The sequence below is a fragment of the Fonsecaea monophora genome (assembly GCF_001642475.1).
Source record: "Fonsecaea monophora strain CBS 269.37 chromosome Unknown Scaff18, whole genome shotgun sequence".
Taxonomy (NCBI): Eukaryota; Fungi; Ascomycota; class Eurotiomycetes; order Chaetothyriales; family Herpotrichiellaceae; genus Fonsecaea; species Fonsecaea monophora.
The window spans coordinates 126,790-142,043 of NW_019173949.1; the positions used below are offsets into that span (position 1 = coordinate 126,790).

The 15,254-nt window shown below is 52.4% G+C and overlaps 7 protein-coding genes across 7 annotated transcripts; 4 read left to right on the top strand and 3 right to left on the bottom strand.

Annotated features, from left to right (window-relative positions):
• Positions 1-755: 755 nt before the first annotated feature.
• On the bottom strand, positions 756-1,536 carry AYO21_03580 (hypothetical protein; the record flags this gene model as incomplete). The annotated part of the gene is made up of 3 exons (XM_022653554.1): positions 756-1,190; positions 1,238-1,333; positions 1,387-1,536. 3 exons carry the CDS (start codon positions 1,534-1,536, stop codon positions 756-758), a joined length of 681 nt encoding a protein of 226 aa, XP_022514078.1.
• Positions 1,537-1,994: 458 nt separating this feature from the next.
• On the bottom strand, positions 1,995-2,577 carry AYO21_03581 (hypothetical protein; the record flags this gene model as incomplete). Its single annotated transcript, XM_022653555.1, has 3 exons — positions 1,995-2,060; positions 2,192-2,443; positions 2,536-2,577. 3 exons carry the CDS (start codon positions 2,575-2,577, stop codon positions 1,995-1,997), a joined length of 360 nt encoding a protein of 119 aa, XP_022514079.1.
• A 636-nt stretch (positions 2,578-3,213) lies between these two features.
• On the top strand, positions 3,214-4,107 carry AYO21_03582 (40S ribosomal protein S2; the record flags this gene model as incomplete). Its single annotated transcript, XM_022653556.1, has 2 exons — positions 3,214-3,483; positions 3,592-4,107. 2 exons carry the CDS (start codon positions 3,214-3,216, stop codon positions 4,105-4,107), a joined length of 786 nt encoding a protein of 261 aa, XP_022514080.1.
• A 397-nt stretch (positions 4,108-4,504) lies between these two features.
• Positions 4,505-4,843, bottom strand: AYO21_03583 (hypothetical protein; the record flags this gene model as incomplete). Its single annotated transcript, XM_022653557.1, has 1 exon — positions 4,505-4,843. One exon carries the CDS (start codon positions 4,841-4,843, stop codon positions 4,505-4,507), a length of 339 nt encoding a protein of 112 aa, XP_022514081.1.
• Positions 4,844-5,766: 923 nt separating this feature from the next.
• AYO21_03584 (hypothetical protein) lies at positions 5,767-6,987 on the top strand (the record flags this gene model as incomplete). The annotated part of the gene is made up of 1 exon (XM_022653558.1): positions 5,767-6,987. The coding sequence occupies one exon, from the start codon at positions 5,767-5,769 to the stop codon at positions 6,985-6,987; it is 1,221 nt and encodes a 406-aa protein (XP_022514082.1).
• Positions 6,988-7,436: 449 nt separating this feature from the next.
• AYO21_03585 (hypothetical protein) lies at positions 7,437-8,507 on the top strand (the record flags this gene model as incomplete). The annotated part of the gene is made up of 1 exon (XM_022653559.1): positions 7,437-8,507. The coding sequence occupies one exon, from the start codon at positions 7,437-7,439 to the stop codon at positions 8,505-8,507; it is 1,071 nt and encodes a 356-aa protein (XP_022514083.1).
• Positions 8,508-10,540: 2,033 nt separating this feature from the next.
• AYO21_03586 (hypothetical protein) lies at positions 10,541-12,978 on the top strand (the record flags this gene model as incomplete). The annotated part of the gene is made up of 3 exons (XM_022653560.1): positions 10,541-10,613; positions 10,667-10,771; positions 10,823-12,978. The coding sequence occupies 3 exons, from the start codon at positions 10,541-10,543 to the stop codon at positions 12,976-12,978; spliced, it is 2,334 nt and encodes a 777-aa protein (XP_022514084.1).
• Between the last annotated feature and the right edge of the window lie 2,276 nt (positions 12,979-15,254).

Here is a 15,254-nt window from a genome sequence, read left to right on the forward strand (position 1 = left end):
CGAGCAGAAGGACCTTTGGCACGACATCAGCTCAAACATCTGCTGGTAGGGAGAAGAAGACCATGGCTCATTTCCCACGCAACTCCAACCAGCTCGCATACACGAAGGGGTCATGGTTGTACGGCGTCTTCAGGCGAGACAGGAGGAGATGACTGGGGACAGCATATATGTACATGCCGGTACGGCAGCTCTTGGTACCTTCCCTGGGTATTCGCTTAGTCGAAGGAAAGACACAGGAGACGAAAGACATTGAGCGGGAAGAAATGGGAGGAAGAGGCTTTTAAGTAAAAATGTGACATACTGCCTGCGGCTTCATTCTTCCTAATGGCAACATTCTCGCCACTGGCTGGTTGCAGCGCCCATCAGCACTCAATGGGCTTGCCCGTCTACAGAGTACATCCAAAGGTATGTTCAGGCAACAGTACAGGAATAGGACCATTGAGATCAGGGCTAAAGTGCTCATTCCTCCTTCTCCTCCAGATGGAGAGACTGGATCGGTCCAGCCACCGCGGCTCTTGACGAGTAGAACCATTGTTAATGCATCAAATATCAAGCTCGTATCTGGGTGCGCTCCAGTGCCCACACTGCCGCTATGCTCATATCGTGGATAAACATGCAAAGGTATTCCCTGCCTCGTATTTCAAACCGGTGTTACCGCCCCCTTTGATCAAACGCCATTGAAAGCCCGATGTCCAGGCATACCTGCCCAAAGCTACGTGCCGTAACCAGAATGCTCTCGTGTTTCGACAGCTCCATCAAACAGTATACTTTGTTTTTGCCCGGGTGCTGCCTGCATGCGCAGCGTCTGTATGACCGCTGAACTCGAGTTGATCGTTGTCGGGGATCTGAAGCACTTGCTTGAACCTAGCACCGATCTTCATCAGTGTGTCTTTGCCACCAGCCTTTCCCGTGGTGCGAGTCCATAATCCGATTCGGTAGAAGCTCTTTCGCACGTTGACAACGACGCCCATGATCTCGTTATCTCCGTCGTCTTCCAAAGTCTCACCAATCGCCGCCAGTTGCGTGTGTAGCCATAGTTCATCGATGTTGACGGCCTTCTTATCCTTGAACGTGTATGACCATTTGCCACCGTGCTTGTTCTGGGGATCTTCCCACTCGGGTCGTACCCCTCGCTTGAAGAGGTGATAGTCAGATTTGACGGCAAGGTCGGAGGTGGCTGTGATATTGTTCTATAGTCACGTTAGACAAGTTGTCGAAATGCTCTGCGTGAACATACGTATACACCCCAGAATTCCTCGACTGTATCAAATGTGATCACCTCTTTCAGCAAATCGTTCCAGTTGTCGCCTTTTGAGGAGGGCGGCTTGGTGAACTATTCACGTCGAGTCAGTCCAGAAGTGAACCAAATGCACTGTTTCGACCTACCCAAAGACTCCAGGTGTTGAGAAGAGGGTGCTTGACGTTGAAGTTGTTGACATCGTGGAAAATGGTCTTGATATCGTCAGATGTCGAGGGCGCACCGTTTTCACTTGACACGGGGCCAGGAACTGGCTGGGGCATTTCGACTTCGGCCATGATGGAGAAAGTCGAGGACTCTGGATTTTAAGTCTGCAACCTAAGCGGCAGAAGAAAGAATCGATGCAAAGGCACGACGAAGTGAAAGGCGCACGGAAGGAAGAGGGAAAAAGTCGAATGGACACCCGTTCGCGCCGTCAATAGGCTGTGGCAAAATTTGGTTGAATGCGAACACCCTTGACTGCAAGAGAAAAGGGGAATTAGAATACGGCTGGGTAGGAGCAAGCGACTGCTCAAGTGACTTGTACAGAGTGCAAGAACACACGTCAAGATTTCGAGACTGCTGTGGGTGAAGAGTGAAACTGCTCTTCGGTGCAGCAGCCAGCGGCGCATGAAATAAAATCCGCATACTACGAATTTGGTTTAGCTTACATCGTGGCACAAATACAAACGTCCCGGTTGTTCTCGGCTCTCGATTGCTCTCTTCTATCAATTCTCTTCCTGAATTCTTCATTGTCCTAGATGGTTTCCTTCTCTAATGTAGCTGGTGGACTCTGTTCGCAGATGCCATAGCTCGAGTCATCCTGTCAAGCTGTCTCAAAAGATGCCATAACGTGCCCATGCACAAGACCAACCAGTTCTTCATACCTAGCTATGCCAACCCTCATTTCGAGCTGTTCAGATAGCTCAAAAAACAGTTCCAGCCTAGACTCACAACATTCACGACCAGAACCCTATGCTCAAGAGGCACTAGCTTGAAATTCACAGCCTGGACTGCGGGCCATAGTGCCCAATTTGCCTTGAGCCCTGGAAGGTAGTTCTTGGCAAGTTTCTCTTTGGGGTCACTTCCTTCCAATACCGACATGGTCGAGAGGAAGAATGCAAGGTTGCAGGTCGCAAAGACCGTTTGGTCCGCGGCGACTCGCGCCAGTATTGTGAGATTGTGAGACTGGAAATTGATACGCTTCTGCAGGAAGGCATACCACTTGGTGGCTGCTGGTCCGAATACAACTAACCCTGGTCAGCTCGTCCACAGTATCCTGGCAATGTCTAACTCACAGCCGCCATATAAGCCCATTCGAGCTGTCCGAGTGGCGTCATGATTTCTCAGTCCTTTCCGTTCCACAGCCTGCTGTGCAAGTGTGTCGCCCGCGGCAAAAAGCACCTTTGTTGGTCAGCCGAATGAATCTCGGAGAGATTATTGGAGTCATGGTCATTACAGCAGTGGTAACGGACTGGGTCAACAGCGGCCGCTTTGCCAGCTTTGCTTGATACCTGGTTCAGAGTGAGTCGTTGTCATTAAGCAAGGAGCTCTTGATAAGGCGAACCATCGTATCGGCATATTTCCTTCCTCCGCTGTGATATACGAGTTTGGTAGACAAGTCAGTGACTTAACATAGTATCGTCCCGTTAAGCTTCTCAACTTCGGTCAAGCTATGTGGAAGCAGATTGAAATATCAATATTGGGGGAGGGCGATCTGGTGGACTTCTGATTTCCAGGGTTTGCAAATGCGTCATTGGCCCTGGCGCCGGTGGCGGAGAGGCTGCCATCTCTGAAAGTCAATCCGCACATCCTTATCCGGTTTAGCCCACAACCCCAAAACACAATCTCTTGGCGTGAATTTGCGAATCTTCCAAAGTGCGGATTGACTGATTCCACCCAAAAACTCACCAGAGACTTACCCTACAACTTGCGCCCCCCTTCCCGACAATCCATCCTCTGCGCAATTCTACAACATGGCTGACGCTCCCCGAGGACGCGGCGGTTTCGGTGATCGAGGTCGTGGAGATCGAGGCAGAGGTGACCGTGGGCGAGGACGACGAGGCCCGCGCCGCGGTGGTGCAAAGTCCGACGAGAAGGAATGGCAACCGGTGACCAAGCTGGGTCGTCTCGTCAAGGCAGGGAAGATTCAGAGCATGGAACAGATCTACCTGCACTCTCTCCCCATCAAGGAGTACCAGATCGTTGACTGGTTCTTGCCCAAACTCAAGGACGAGGTTATGAAGGTGAGGAGTCACAATCCAAGGATGGATGTTCTGGAGGGCAAGACCAAAAATGCCTCCAGGCAGAGCGTTTCCCCTGTGTTTTACTGACGAGTCCGTCTTGATCTACAGATCAAACCCGTCCAGAAGCAGACCCGTGCCGGTCAACGTACCCGATTCAAGGCCATCGTGGTCATTGGCGACAGCGAAGGCCACGTCGGTCTCGGCATCAAAACCTCCAAGGAAGTCGCAACCGCCATTCGCGCCGCCATCATCATCGCCAAACTCTCCGTTCTCCCCATTCGACGAGGCTACTGGGGGACCAACCTCGGTGAACCTCACTCCCTGCCCACCAAAGAATCCGGCAAGTGCGGTTCCGTCACCGTTCGATTGATCCCCGCTCCCCGAGGCACCGGTCTCGTCGCTTCACCCGCTGTCAAGAGATTGCTACAACTTGCCGGTGTGCAAGACGCCTACACTTCCTCGGCCGGCAGCACAAAGACCCTGGAGAACACTCTGAAGGCGACGTTCGTGGCAGTCAGCAACTCTTACGGATTCTTGACCCCCAATCTGTGGAAGGAGACCAAGCTCATCAGAAGTCCGTTGGAGGAGTATGGTGATGTCCTGAGAGAGGGCAAACGTTACTAGGTGGCGCAGGAAACCTGAAGACGAACAGACAGATGATAGGGACCTGCTTCGGAAGTTTCCATTGGCAGACACGTGAGACAGCTTTGCATGGCGTACGGACAACAAGACCCGTCTGTACCTGAACAACAAAATACCATGATTCAAGAATTCTTCAAAGTTTTGGCCCTTGGGCAGTGTATGTCCTCTCTATATCGCTGGCGTCTCTTTCATCAGATGCTTTATGTTTGAGCTTCCCAGTGCAGAACCCTGCCCATTAAGAACTGAGGGAAGATGTCTGTAAGCGCAGCTTTTGTAACTTTTCGCCGATGCTACGAAGAGCTCGTGGTATTACAGTAAACCCGCACACTCATCAAGCAACCAGTCAGAGTGATAATGTAGCGATCTTTGACCGTACACCTTAATCCTCCATGGCCATCTCTTCCATTGCCTTGACCGCGTTCTCCAGTTCTCGTATCCTCGGTCCGACCCGACTCTGAATCTCCTTGCTGATCTCCGGGCTCGTCTCCTTCAGCGCCTTTTGGAAAGCCTCCTGAAGCATCTTCAGTGCGTCCGCTGCAGCCTCTCTGTCATCGGCAGCATAGACCGTCTTCTTCTCCGTCTCTTCAGCCGCAATTTCGAACTCATCTTTCGCGGTGGCGTAGAGCTCATTGAGATTTTCCATCACGGCATCAGCCGTGGGTGATTGCGCGTATCGGGAGGACGAGCTGTGGAATGGCGCAGAAACTTGACGAGGCATTGAAATCCGTGAGGGCGACATTAAGGGTAAACCCCTGCTATTCTGGTTTGGTCGGAAAAGACATGTCAATGTCCTCCATGGTTGAGGAGTTTTGAGTGAACAAAAAGAGTCCGTTGTCCGTCGAAGGGATCTCGAAGTAGCTGTACGAATCATGGTTGTTGCTGTTGCCAATATAAACAGGCGCAGGCTCGGCAAAGGCGAAGAAGATGGAGATAGCTTGTCTGTAAACACAGGGCGTTCAAGGTTTGATCCGAGTCGGCGTTTGGCGACCTGGGGGGCAGTATGCTAGCAGCGCATCTTGGTACAAACTACCTAGCGAGCAAGGTAGGGAGATACGAGTTTGCACCTGGGTTGATGACGTCTGGTTGAAAATTGCAGCCACTCAGCGCCACTAATGGTTGCTCGCAGCTTTGAAAATCCGGGGAACCGAAAACTCGCTATCATCGTCGGGCGCCTCGTTCCTGCATTGGGATGGCAAGTCTGTAACTTCCTACTCGCTCCTTCTTTCTTTCCAAGATTCCCGTGACAGGTACTTCGCCAGCTGAGAGTGCCAGGGCTAGGTTACTTACAGGCGGGCACGGATTGGAAAGCTTTGGGTTTGCTGCTTGTAACGGCATCCCCGTGACGTGATGTTTTGCTATTGTGGCGCCCCAGCTTGCCTTCGCAATGACGTCCTGCACTGGTGCTTCTCCCTGGATACTTCACCCTGCCAATGAAGTTTATAAATTGGGTTCACAAGTCAAGTGTTGCCCAGACAAGATGTTGCTGCGTCATTGTTGCGCGACTGGCTGCTCATTTGTACCGTGATACCCCTTCATCACCCTTCACATCCTTTTCTCCCATAGTTGCCGGCACCACATTTGCTCTGATTGCTTTCCTACGTTGCTTGTGAACCACCAGTACTACCCTGATACTACCGCACGATGCTCGGAAGAACACCAGCCGCAGCTCTTCGCTCAGGGCGAGCACTGAGAGTTCGTCGACCGATCCAGGTGCCTTCGCAATCCCGAACCACGCGCTTCCAGTCTACAGCTCCAGCCAAACCTACTACTGATGCCTCATCATCTTCAAGCCAGGCTCTTCTGGGGGGTCTGGCTGGTGGCTCTTTTGCATTTGTCCTGGGATACATGTGGTATCAGTTCTCGGGTGCCAAAACTGCCATGAACACTATACACTCCACGAAGACTTACGTCGACGACACCTTCAAGAAGGCAACTCAGAACGCCCCGGAGCCTAATCAAGCCATCCAGTGGCTGAAGGAGACGGTACAAAGCTACACAAGAATGATTCCAGGGGCTTCAAAATATGTCGACTCCGCTTTCGAGGACGTGGACAAGGTACGGGAAAAGCATGGAGACGAGGTAGACAAAATCGTCAACGACACCTACCGGAAGCTGAAGGACGTCACCAAGAAGGGATTCAGCATGGAAGCTGGTGTGCAAGCCTGGGAAATCATTGAAGACTGCTTCAAGCGCATCGGCAGTCTGGCGGCCAGCGCTGGGCAAGACATCCTGGATAACCATCCCCAATTAAAGAGTCAATTTGGAGGCAGGTTTGAGCAGCTGCAGCAGATGGGCGAGCAGTACGGTCCAGAAGCTAAGAAGGCAGTTGACGAGACATGGCAGCAAATGCGTGACATTCTGGCTGGTGGTGTTAGCTTCTCGACAGTGCAGAAGCTTCAGGATCTGTTACAGGAGAAGTCACAACACCTGAAGAAGTACGGCGATCAAGCCTGGCAGAAGGGCATGGAGCAGGCCAAGCCACTTCTGGACAAGCAACCGCAAATAAAGAAGCTTATCGAGGAGAACAAGTCAAAGCTACTTCGTGGTGACCTGGGTCAACTGTGGCAGAAGGTTCAAGATGCGGCGCAGTCAGGAAGCACAGACGATCTTCAAAAATTCGTGAAAGACCAAGTGGACAAAGTCTCTGAAAGTGCCGGTGGTGGCATCGAGCAGTTCCTTAACATGATGCCTGGTGGATCGGAGATTGGACCCAAGCTGCAGCAGTTGCAGGAACTCAGTCAAAAGCATGGGCAAGAAGCAGAGAAACTGGTCAGAAGTGCTATTGACGATGTGAAGAAGGTGTTGTCCCAGAAGGTTGAAGAAGGGCAGCAGCTGAAGGAGAAGGTCAAGTCTGAGACGTAAGTACCTAGACCTGTCTGCCAACGTGCAAGGAACGGCCGAATGAATTCAATGCTGCTTTCCCTGCCACATTAAAGAAGCAAAAGTGAGCTCCAGACCATCATATTACCCTGGGTTATTTAGGGTCTCCAAAAGCAAACTGCCTGCGCGACATTGTCAACTGTACCTATGTATGTATATAGAAACATGCTAAGACAGGAGTTGACGTCATAGGAGACGGAATTGAAGCGCCCCCCATATTGTAATCAACCTGGACTCCATGTACCTCATTTTCACTACTATTACCTCTGGTCAATGTCTTTTCCGCTCTGCTTCCTACCATAAACACAATTTAAGTCCATGTAAAAGGGAACACAAATTGAATGAGGAGGCTGCATTCATTGACGAAACAGATCATCTCACCCCATCGTGAACCCCTCGCCCTTGATACGATCCACAGTCTCCCGCCTCTAATGGCTTCATCGACGGCGGCAAGTACAGGAGCCACTCCCGGCCGCCCTAACCCTAGCACTGTGGCCGAGCACCTAAAGGGATCTACGCAATCATGGCATGGCCAGATAACCCCAGACGGGCCATTTCCTCCACAGCAGGGCCGCTACCACCTGTACATCGGCCTGTTCTGCCCATTTGCGCACAGAGCAAACCTCGTCCGCCATCTCAAGGGCCTTACCGACCTCATAGATATCTCCGTTGTGAAGCCCTATCCGAAAGGAGACGAGCATGGCTGGCCTGGGTGGCAATTCCCGAAGTCCGACGACGAGTACCCAAAGGCCACGGTCGATAAGCTGTTTGGAAGCCAGTATCTGCACGAGGTCTACTTCAAGGCTGACCCGGAGTACAAAGGACGATACTCCGTCCCGGCCCTGTGGGACAAGGAGACCGGAACAATCGTGAATAACGAGAGCCCCGAGTTGATGAGGAACTTGCAGGTGGCCTTCAACTCGCTTCTGCCGGAGGAATATGCGAGCGTCACTCTGTACCCGGAGCATCTGCGCGGTAAGATCGACGAGGTGGGTGACTGGATGCAGAGGGACTTGAACACTGGTGTGTACAAGGCCGGATTCGCACCAGACCAGGAAACGTATGACAAAAACGTGCCCGTGGTGTTTGCGGCCCTTAACAGATTGGAAAAGATGGTCGCGCAGAACGGCGGACCGTACATCCTGGGCAAAGACCTGACCGAGTTAGATATCAGGGCATATGCTACAATCGTCCGCTTCGATACCGTGTACGTGCAGCATTTCAAATGTAACCTAGGCACGATTCGGCACGACTACCCGCAGTTAAACAACTGGTTGAAGAACTTATACTGGAATGTCAAGGGATTCAGGGAGACGACGGACTTCAAGCACATCAAGGAGAACTACACCAAGAGCCATTGGGATATCAACCCCAAGGCCATTACACCCATGGGCCCGTATCCCGATGTCGAAGAGGGGTTTGAGCCAGATGTCAGCAAGGTCAGGGTTGGTGGTGTCTCTATGCCCAAGGTGGTGGAGTTGGAAAAGCAGCTGCCGGGATGAGGTGCAGCCAGTTTTGAAGGATGAAACCGACATGGGGAAGTTCTTGCTTGTCCGGACTCTTCTCACCGACGCGAGATGAGCCGTCACCTGTTGTTCTTGTGGAGTGGGAAAGTGATCGGCGGTGAGCCACGACATCTTCTTCCCAGTTGATCCTAACGAGTGTGGATTATCCGCCGGTCCCGTTCATGGTAGACCACCATGTATTACCTCGTACGTGTACGAGCAGCAGGTCCATCAGCCTTGTCACTTCGTGGCCTTGCTTATGTTTCTCCGAATGGGTTCCGTGATGGCAACGATCATGCAGCGATTGGTGACAAATGCTGTATTATGTGGCCAATTTGCGCCGAATCATCGATGTTCTGCTGGTTGCATGTCTTCTCGACATCAATCTTCCACTGAAGGGAGAGGCATTTTCCTCGAACCTTGCTGCGGGACCGTCGTGACATCCGGGGGGGAAAGTAATAGTGATGGTTGCTCTGATATGCAAGCGAAGTTAAATATTGCACCACTGATTGGCGAGTGAAGAGATCAGGGGAAAGCCCGGCGGGCGCCTGTGAAGCCGCGGCGGTGTGGGATCTGCTGGGCGCTGGTGGGCAGGAGTGGCCAGGCTTTTTAGTTAAAAATCACCAAGTTTGCTAGGCGTCTAGTGTCGGATTTGGGGGTTCTTTTAGGCTAGCCACCCACTGGCTGTTTCTGCCTCCCACAAACGACAACATCATCTCCAATTTAATCTCCTGCCAAACCACTCATCACCAGAGTCCCACGACAGTGGCCAAACTCAACAGACGTTGACTTTCCATGTGTTGTCTGTCTGGCAGCTGTGTGGTCTCCCTGCATCTCCCACTCTGATCCTTGTCACCGTGATCTCCGGGCCTGTCCTTTTTTGCCTCCCCCTGGCTTCTCGGAGAATTTCTACAGCTTCCAGTCGACGGTATCTGCAACTTTATCTCAACGGGTTAAAAACCAATGTCCGTTGGTTGTGGGACCCAGAATCCAATACCCCATTGAAGCGTAGCAGACAGCCACAAGCGCTCCTTTGCCTGCACCGTTGGGAGTGCAACCATGTCAATGTGGCTGTTCGTGGCTGCGATTTAGTCCTCGTGCGGTAAAGCGACAACGCCACCTCGAGATGACGACGCAAGCTAAGGGTTCAATGTACCTACATATCAATCTCAATCGGGAAATCCGCCTCTCTGAGAAAAGAGCTGGGACATCGATCGACGCCGAGCACAGAGGTTCACACACGGTTAATTGATTGCTGTTGGAGCAACTGAAAGAGATGGCAGCCAAGAAACCACTATGTTAAGGTTCCCTCGAAGGAGTGTTCCAGCACCGTCCCTTAGGTAGGAAACAAACTTGTCGGTGAGCATGTGCCTTTCGATCTTTTCTGGCACAAATCTCACTGGTTACGGGGCCCAGAACAGGGCCCCTGGTCAAACGTCAATGCTAAAGCGGCCTAGAGAAGCCCACCGCAAGCACTTACTGTTGCTTTTGATCGACGCCGTGGCTTCATCTCCACTGTCTAATCAACTAGGCACGAACTTTCTGAAAGCCTCATCTCCTACCCCAGCCAAAGAGTGCTTTGACATGACAGTCTGCCGCCAAAGTGGCTAGACGCCTACCAGTTATGTGCTCGTACACTACTCGTACGTGTTCCTGGCCACGATCTTGTTATCGAGGTAGCCGGCGTTAACGCACCCTGTCCCTGCTCGTCCGTGGATTGGTTGTTCTGGCCCATGGTCATTGTCTTAACAAGACCATTTCCCTTGCTGCCCGTGTTACCAAACTGTAGATAACTGGATACGATATCCTCCAGCCACTGACTCAACCTTGCGCTCGGAGGCAGATCATCGCAGAGCTGTTTTCAGGCAATAGCTTGCTGAGGTCGTCGATGCTGCAAGGGTTGGGACAATAGACGATACAGTTGAAGGTCAAGGGATTCGCAGGAAGGGGAACGAAGGATGGAAGTCCCCGCAAGGAATCCAACCTTGTTGCCTGTCATTAAATGTTCAGATTGCGGACAAGATGTTGATATGGCGAGCCTGACCAAGCACCAATGCGCAGCAGCAGCAACACCTCCAGCACCACAACCACCCGCAACACCAGGTATACTCACATGCCTCGTGCCCACATTCAATACCATAGACTGACAATACCAGCTTCGTTTGTGCCTCCGCCTCTTCCACGGACAGACTCATCTACAAGTTTGAGGAGCGCGAGACCGCAACGACCGTTGTTGCCCAGAATCGATCCTTCTATCGGCTGTGAGTTTCGCAGAAGTGTTCGTCTCGGCAAATACTGACCTACCCTTTCAGTTCGACCTCCAGTTCTTCACGGCGAACTCACGCCTGCAAGCAGCGGACACAGCTCGCTGATGTCTCCTGTGAGTGCAACTTCTGGCCCTCAGTCACCAGGGCCGGCTATCCGCAAAGCATCTGTACCGGGACCCCGACGTCCACCATCGCCAGAATTGACGAATCTCGATTGTGCATTCCCTCCCTTCCCTTTGCCTTCGAGGGCTTCTACGACGCGAAAGCGTGAGAGATCTGCAACTCATCGCAGTGATACAAAACCGTCCAAGTCTCGCGATGCCCAGAAAGCGTTACCTGTGGGGAGCAGACCGTACCCACTTTCAAGAGGAGGATCAGATAACTCGGTGATGACTCTGGCTTATCAAACATCGACACAGAAGCAGCCGCGTTCACCGAGCCCTAGAAATGGAGGCAGCCCCTCGCGGAGCACTGAGAGGGATGGTTACCAACAGAAAAGTGAAAAGCGGCCAGAACCAGAGAAGAAACCACCTGAGCCGATTTCAGTAAGCCAGGGCGATGGTGCTCTGGAAATGCTACAAGCAAAGAGTTTCACGCCAGAGGTGTCAAGCTCTAGCGCCCAGCGAGAGCCGACACCCGACGCAAAAGCGATCCCGGATTTCAGTGCATTCGACTTTGGTGACGCAGGAACCAACAAATTCAAGCCAGAGGCTACGAACGAGGCCCCGAGACTGATCGAGGAGCGCTCTAGAGCTGACACTGAGCCGTCATACAGAGCCAAAAGACCCCCGCCACTGCTGGACAGCAAAGAGGTTATGACCTTGGTGAAATCACCTACACTCCCACAGCCATCGCCGGTTGGTAGCTTGACGCGAGGACTGGGACGCTTGTTTGGTCGACGACAGTCTCAGTCTTCAGCGTCACGGCGGGATGTGGTCCGGCAGGCTCTCAGTGACGAGCCAGATATGCACGACAGTTATTTTACAAGCCGAAGTATTGTTAGTCCAATGAGCGACCGGTCACTCATCGCTGCAGATCCGTCCCCTGTTACCATGTCGCCATCGGTGTCTCCTGGACTATTGCCGGAACACGAAGAATCGCTGAAGGCATTGGAAGGACTGACACCTGAGCGGGTTGCTGTAACTCCGATGGTTGTCGTGGAACCAGCCAGAGAAGAACCGCTGCGCCCACCGACCCCCCCTATCGAGACTGACATCGCTATAACACCGGGGTCGCCAGAGACTACTGCGGTGTCGCCTGGTGCCCCAGGTGCAGAGCTCATCGAGGCTCTTCGACGGGTGTCAGTTGACTCGGCGTCGTCCTACGGTTCGGCTGCATTCTCCGAGAACACTGCCAGCACCAGATCGAGTTCACCACAGGCCGAACTTGTTACACACAAAGCGTCCGGACCATCCAATTCCGGTGTCCTCAACTCGGAGCATCCTGATGTGCCTGCACCACTAAGACCAAAGATCCCAGACCTTCCACCCGATTCGCCAACGGATCCGTTCTTTCAGCAAGGTCGTCTATCACCACTCCCAGACCTTCCCAACCGCGAATCTGACTCGACAGACTCACTATTCTCGATCTCAGTGGGTCTACAAACAAGCCCCAAATCAATCCATGCTCCTCAGGTGTCATTGAGCAGCAGTGCCAAGTCTGCAGTCCCCAATAAAGGAGTCTGTCGCGGCTGTTCTCAGCTGATCCTCACGGGACAAAAGTCAGTGTCGAGCGCAGACGGTCGGCTAACTGGCCGGTACCACAAGGAGTGCTTTGTGTGCTGGGCATGCAAGATTGCGTTTCCGACGGCTGAATTCTACGTTCATGACGATCACCCGTACTGTGCTTACCACTACCACGAGCTAGAGAATTCTCTCTGTGCTACCTGCGGCAAAGGAATCGAAGGCCTGTATATGGAAACCGCCAACGTCGCGGGGCGCGGCAAAGAGAAGCATCATCCGGATTGCCTAAAGTGCACAACTTGCAAGATCCGACTGGACCACGACTACTTTGAACTGTCTGGGAAGGTCTACTGCGAACGAGATGCGTTTCGGCTTGCAACCTTACCAAGATCCCATGACAATGCTCCCAGCCGCCCGAGCCCACTGATTCGAGAGTACATCTCCAGTGGAGACCCTGGACTCGTAAAGGGCAGGAATTTCCCAGAGCGAAGAACGACCAGATTAATGACGATGACCTAATTTCACGACAACGACAGACGCAATGCTTGACGTCGGGTTTCGATCGTTTGGCAAAGCACAGGAGTCTTTTTGGAGAGGGCACTGGATGAGGAGTGGACACTAGCAACTTCAAGTTTACGCGGCCGGCAACAGTTCCAGTTCGTGGCAGAGCATGGTATGGTCCGCTGCAATCCTTTCTTCCTGCTAACACCAAGTATATATACACGAGACTTATGCCGGACATATGGAGCGTCCATTTCAAGCGGAAGCATGGTGTTCCGGTGTGCGATCAGAAGAATATATTAGCTATATATCGATAATGTTTATGCCGCTGCACATCCAAGGCCAAACTTTTCCTGCTGTGACGCCTGATCGGAACGCTGTCTTTTCAACCACGATTGTTTGTGTGACGTCGCGTTGCTGGCTCTATGCAGTGAGGACATACCAGCAAGCGAGGCCAAGGTAAGATCGGGAGCTACTTGACTTGTCTGATAATTACCAGGGATGGTTGACCAGTTCCATTCGACTCCTTTCTCGCTGGAGGGCACGAAACTCGAACGAGGCCGTTGGAGCGTCTACTCCGGCACTTCGGTAAGCATGGATACCCCCACGACGCACACGCGCATGCCATCGGGTGTCTTAGCGTATCATGTGCTTTGCTGGGATGTCAATGTCACTCGGCAGGGTATTTAGTGTCAGATCTGGCAAGCAGGCAAACAACCGAGACAGGAAAAAGATTATCCCACGATTCGGAAAGGGAACAGAAATCCCAAAGCTTGCTTTGACGACCACAAAGAAGCAACCCCCGGTTTGTGTGACACGGAGACTTCTTCCCCAGGGCAGAAGAAGATAGATGAGTGACTTGGGCGGCCCGAAGCAAGACTTAAACCGCACTTTTAGCGGCACGAACAGAAACGCCGCCAGGGAGTGGATTGGAGGCATCAAGGTTTGAAACTGGGCCAAGGAGCACGTCGTGTGACCGCAACGACAATCGACAGCACAGCCGAGGGGAGATTGGAGACAAAAGCTGACGAGCAAGATTGAAGCCTGTGGATGCAGCCGGATATCAAGACTGGATTCGGAGAGATGCGGGAGGTTGAGAAAGGTGAGATTCTGGGCTGTGCCGAATTGATTGGAGGTACGAGGGATCTCCAAGAGATGGTTCCGGACCACAGCGGTAACAAGTGGTGCAAGTCTCATGCGGTCCAAATGCACATGCATCTCAGCATTTGGGATTGATGCGTCTATGGAGCCAGCAACAAGACGACGAAAAGCGAAAAGCGAAAAGAAAGACGATGGGTCGGGCCTGGCGTGGGACCGAGACTGAACATCACTCGATCAATCCCACGCGCCTGTACCACAGTTTCCACCTCTTGGAATGATAAGGACAGAATCCACGAACAAACCCTCTTATCGACAGAGTACAGCTCAGCACATCCCCCCTATTATTATGGAGCCCTTGGTGCCCGAACGGCAGTCGGAACGCATCACGACTTCAGAACAGAGAGTCAGTATCGAAGCGGTCAAAGCAACAAGAGACTAAACGGGGACCCAGACACGCCAGTCTAATTAGCGAGGCCACGAAGACGCAATTCCCATTAGTCACACTCTCCACCACACACCGAGTGACAATTGCTTGTGGGATACAAGAAGCCGTCTGTCTTCCCTTTCTTCCATCCCCCTCGACACCACACAATATACAATCGACGCCCTACAAAGCTGTTTGGAACGCGAGTCTGATCACCGCCCAGCTGTGATCTATTCTCATTCCTCTTCTACACACAAGGATCACCACCGAGTGATCCGCCCAACCGCCAAGACGTTTTCGAATTTGTTGCCCTCGTAAGTACCGACCATGCTGCCTCTACCCTGTCCAGTCTTGCAGTGCTGGTACCTGCATCCAACCCCTGTCCATGCATTTCTTCTCGCATCTTCAATCTGGCGGTACCTGGCGTCAATCTCGTGTCAGGTCTATCGTACCTTTGGCCATGCAGTTGACCGCGGGTGGTACCTTGATGTATCCCCTTTACCACCGCAATCGTCCTTGGACGTCGACGTTGGATGCCGCTCGTTCTATTGACAATTTGGTCTTGTCTTCATATTCTTTCCTCTTCGGACCGCTCTTGCAAAATGCTCGCTCACTCACAAACCACTCTTAAGCTCTCATCACCCGTTCAACGGTAGCCGACGCTCTTCCCCTCCTGGAGGAGCATCGGATTTAATACAGACCCGATAAATTCGCCATTTATCAGAGAAACTCGCCTGCCACTTTAAACTATTCGTCAAGCTCATTCGGT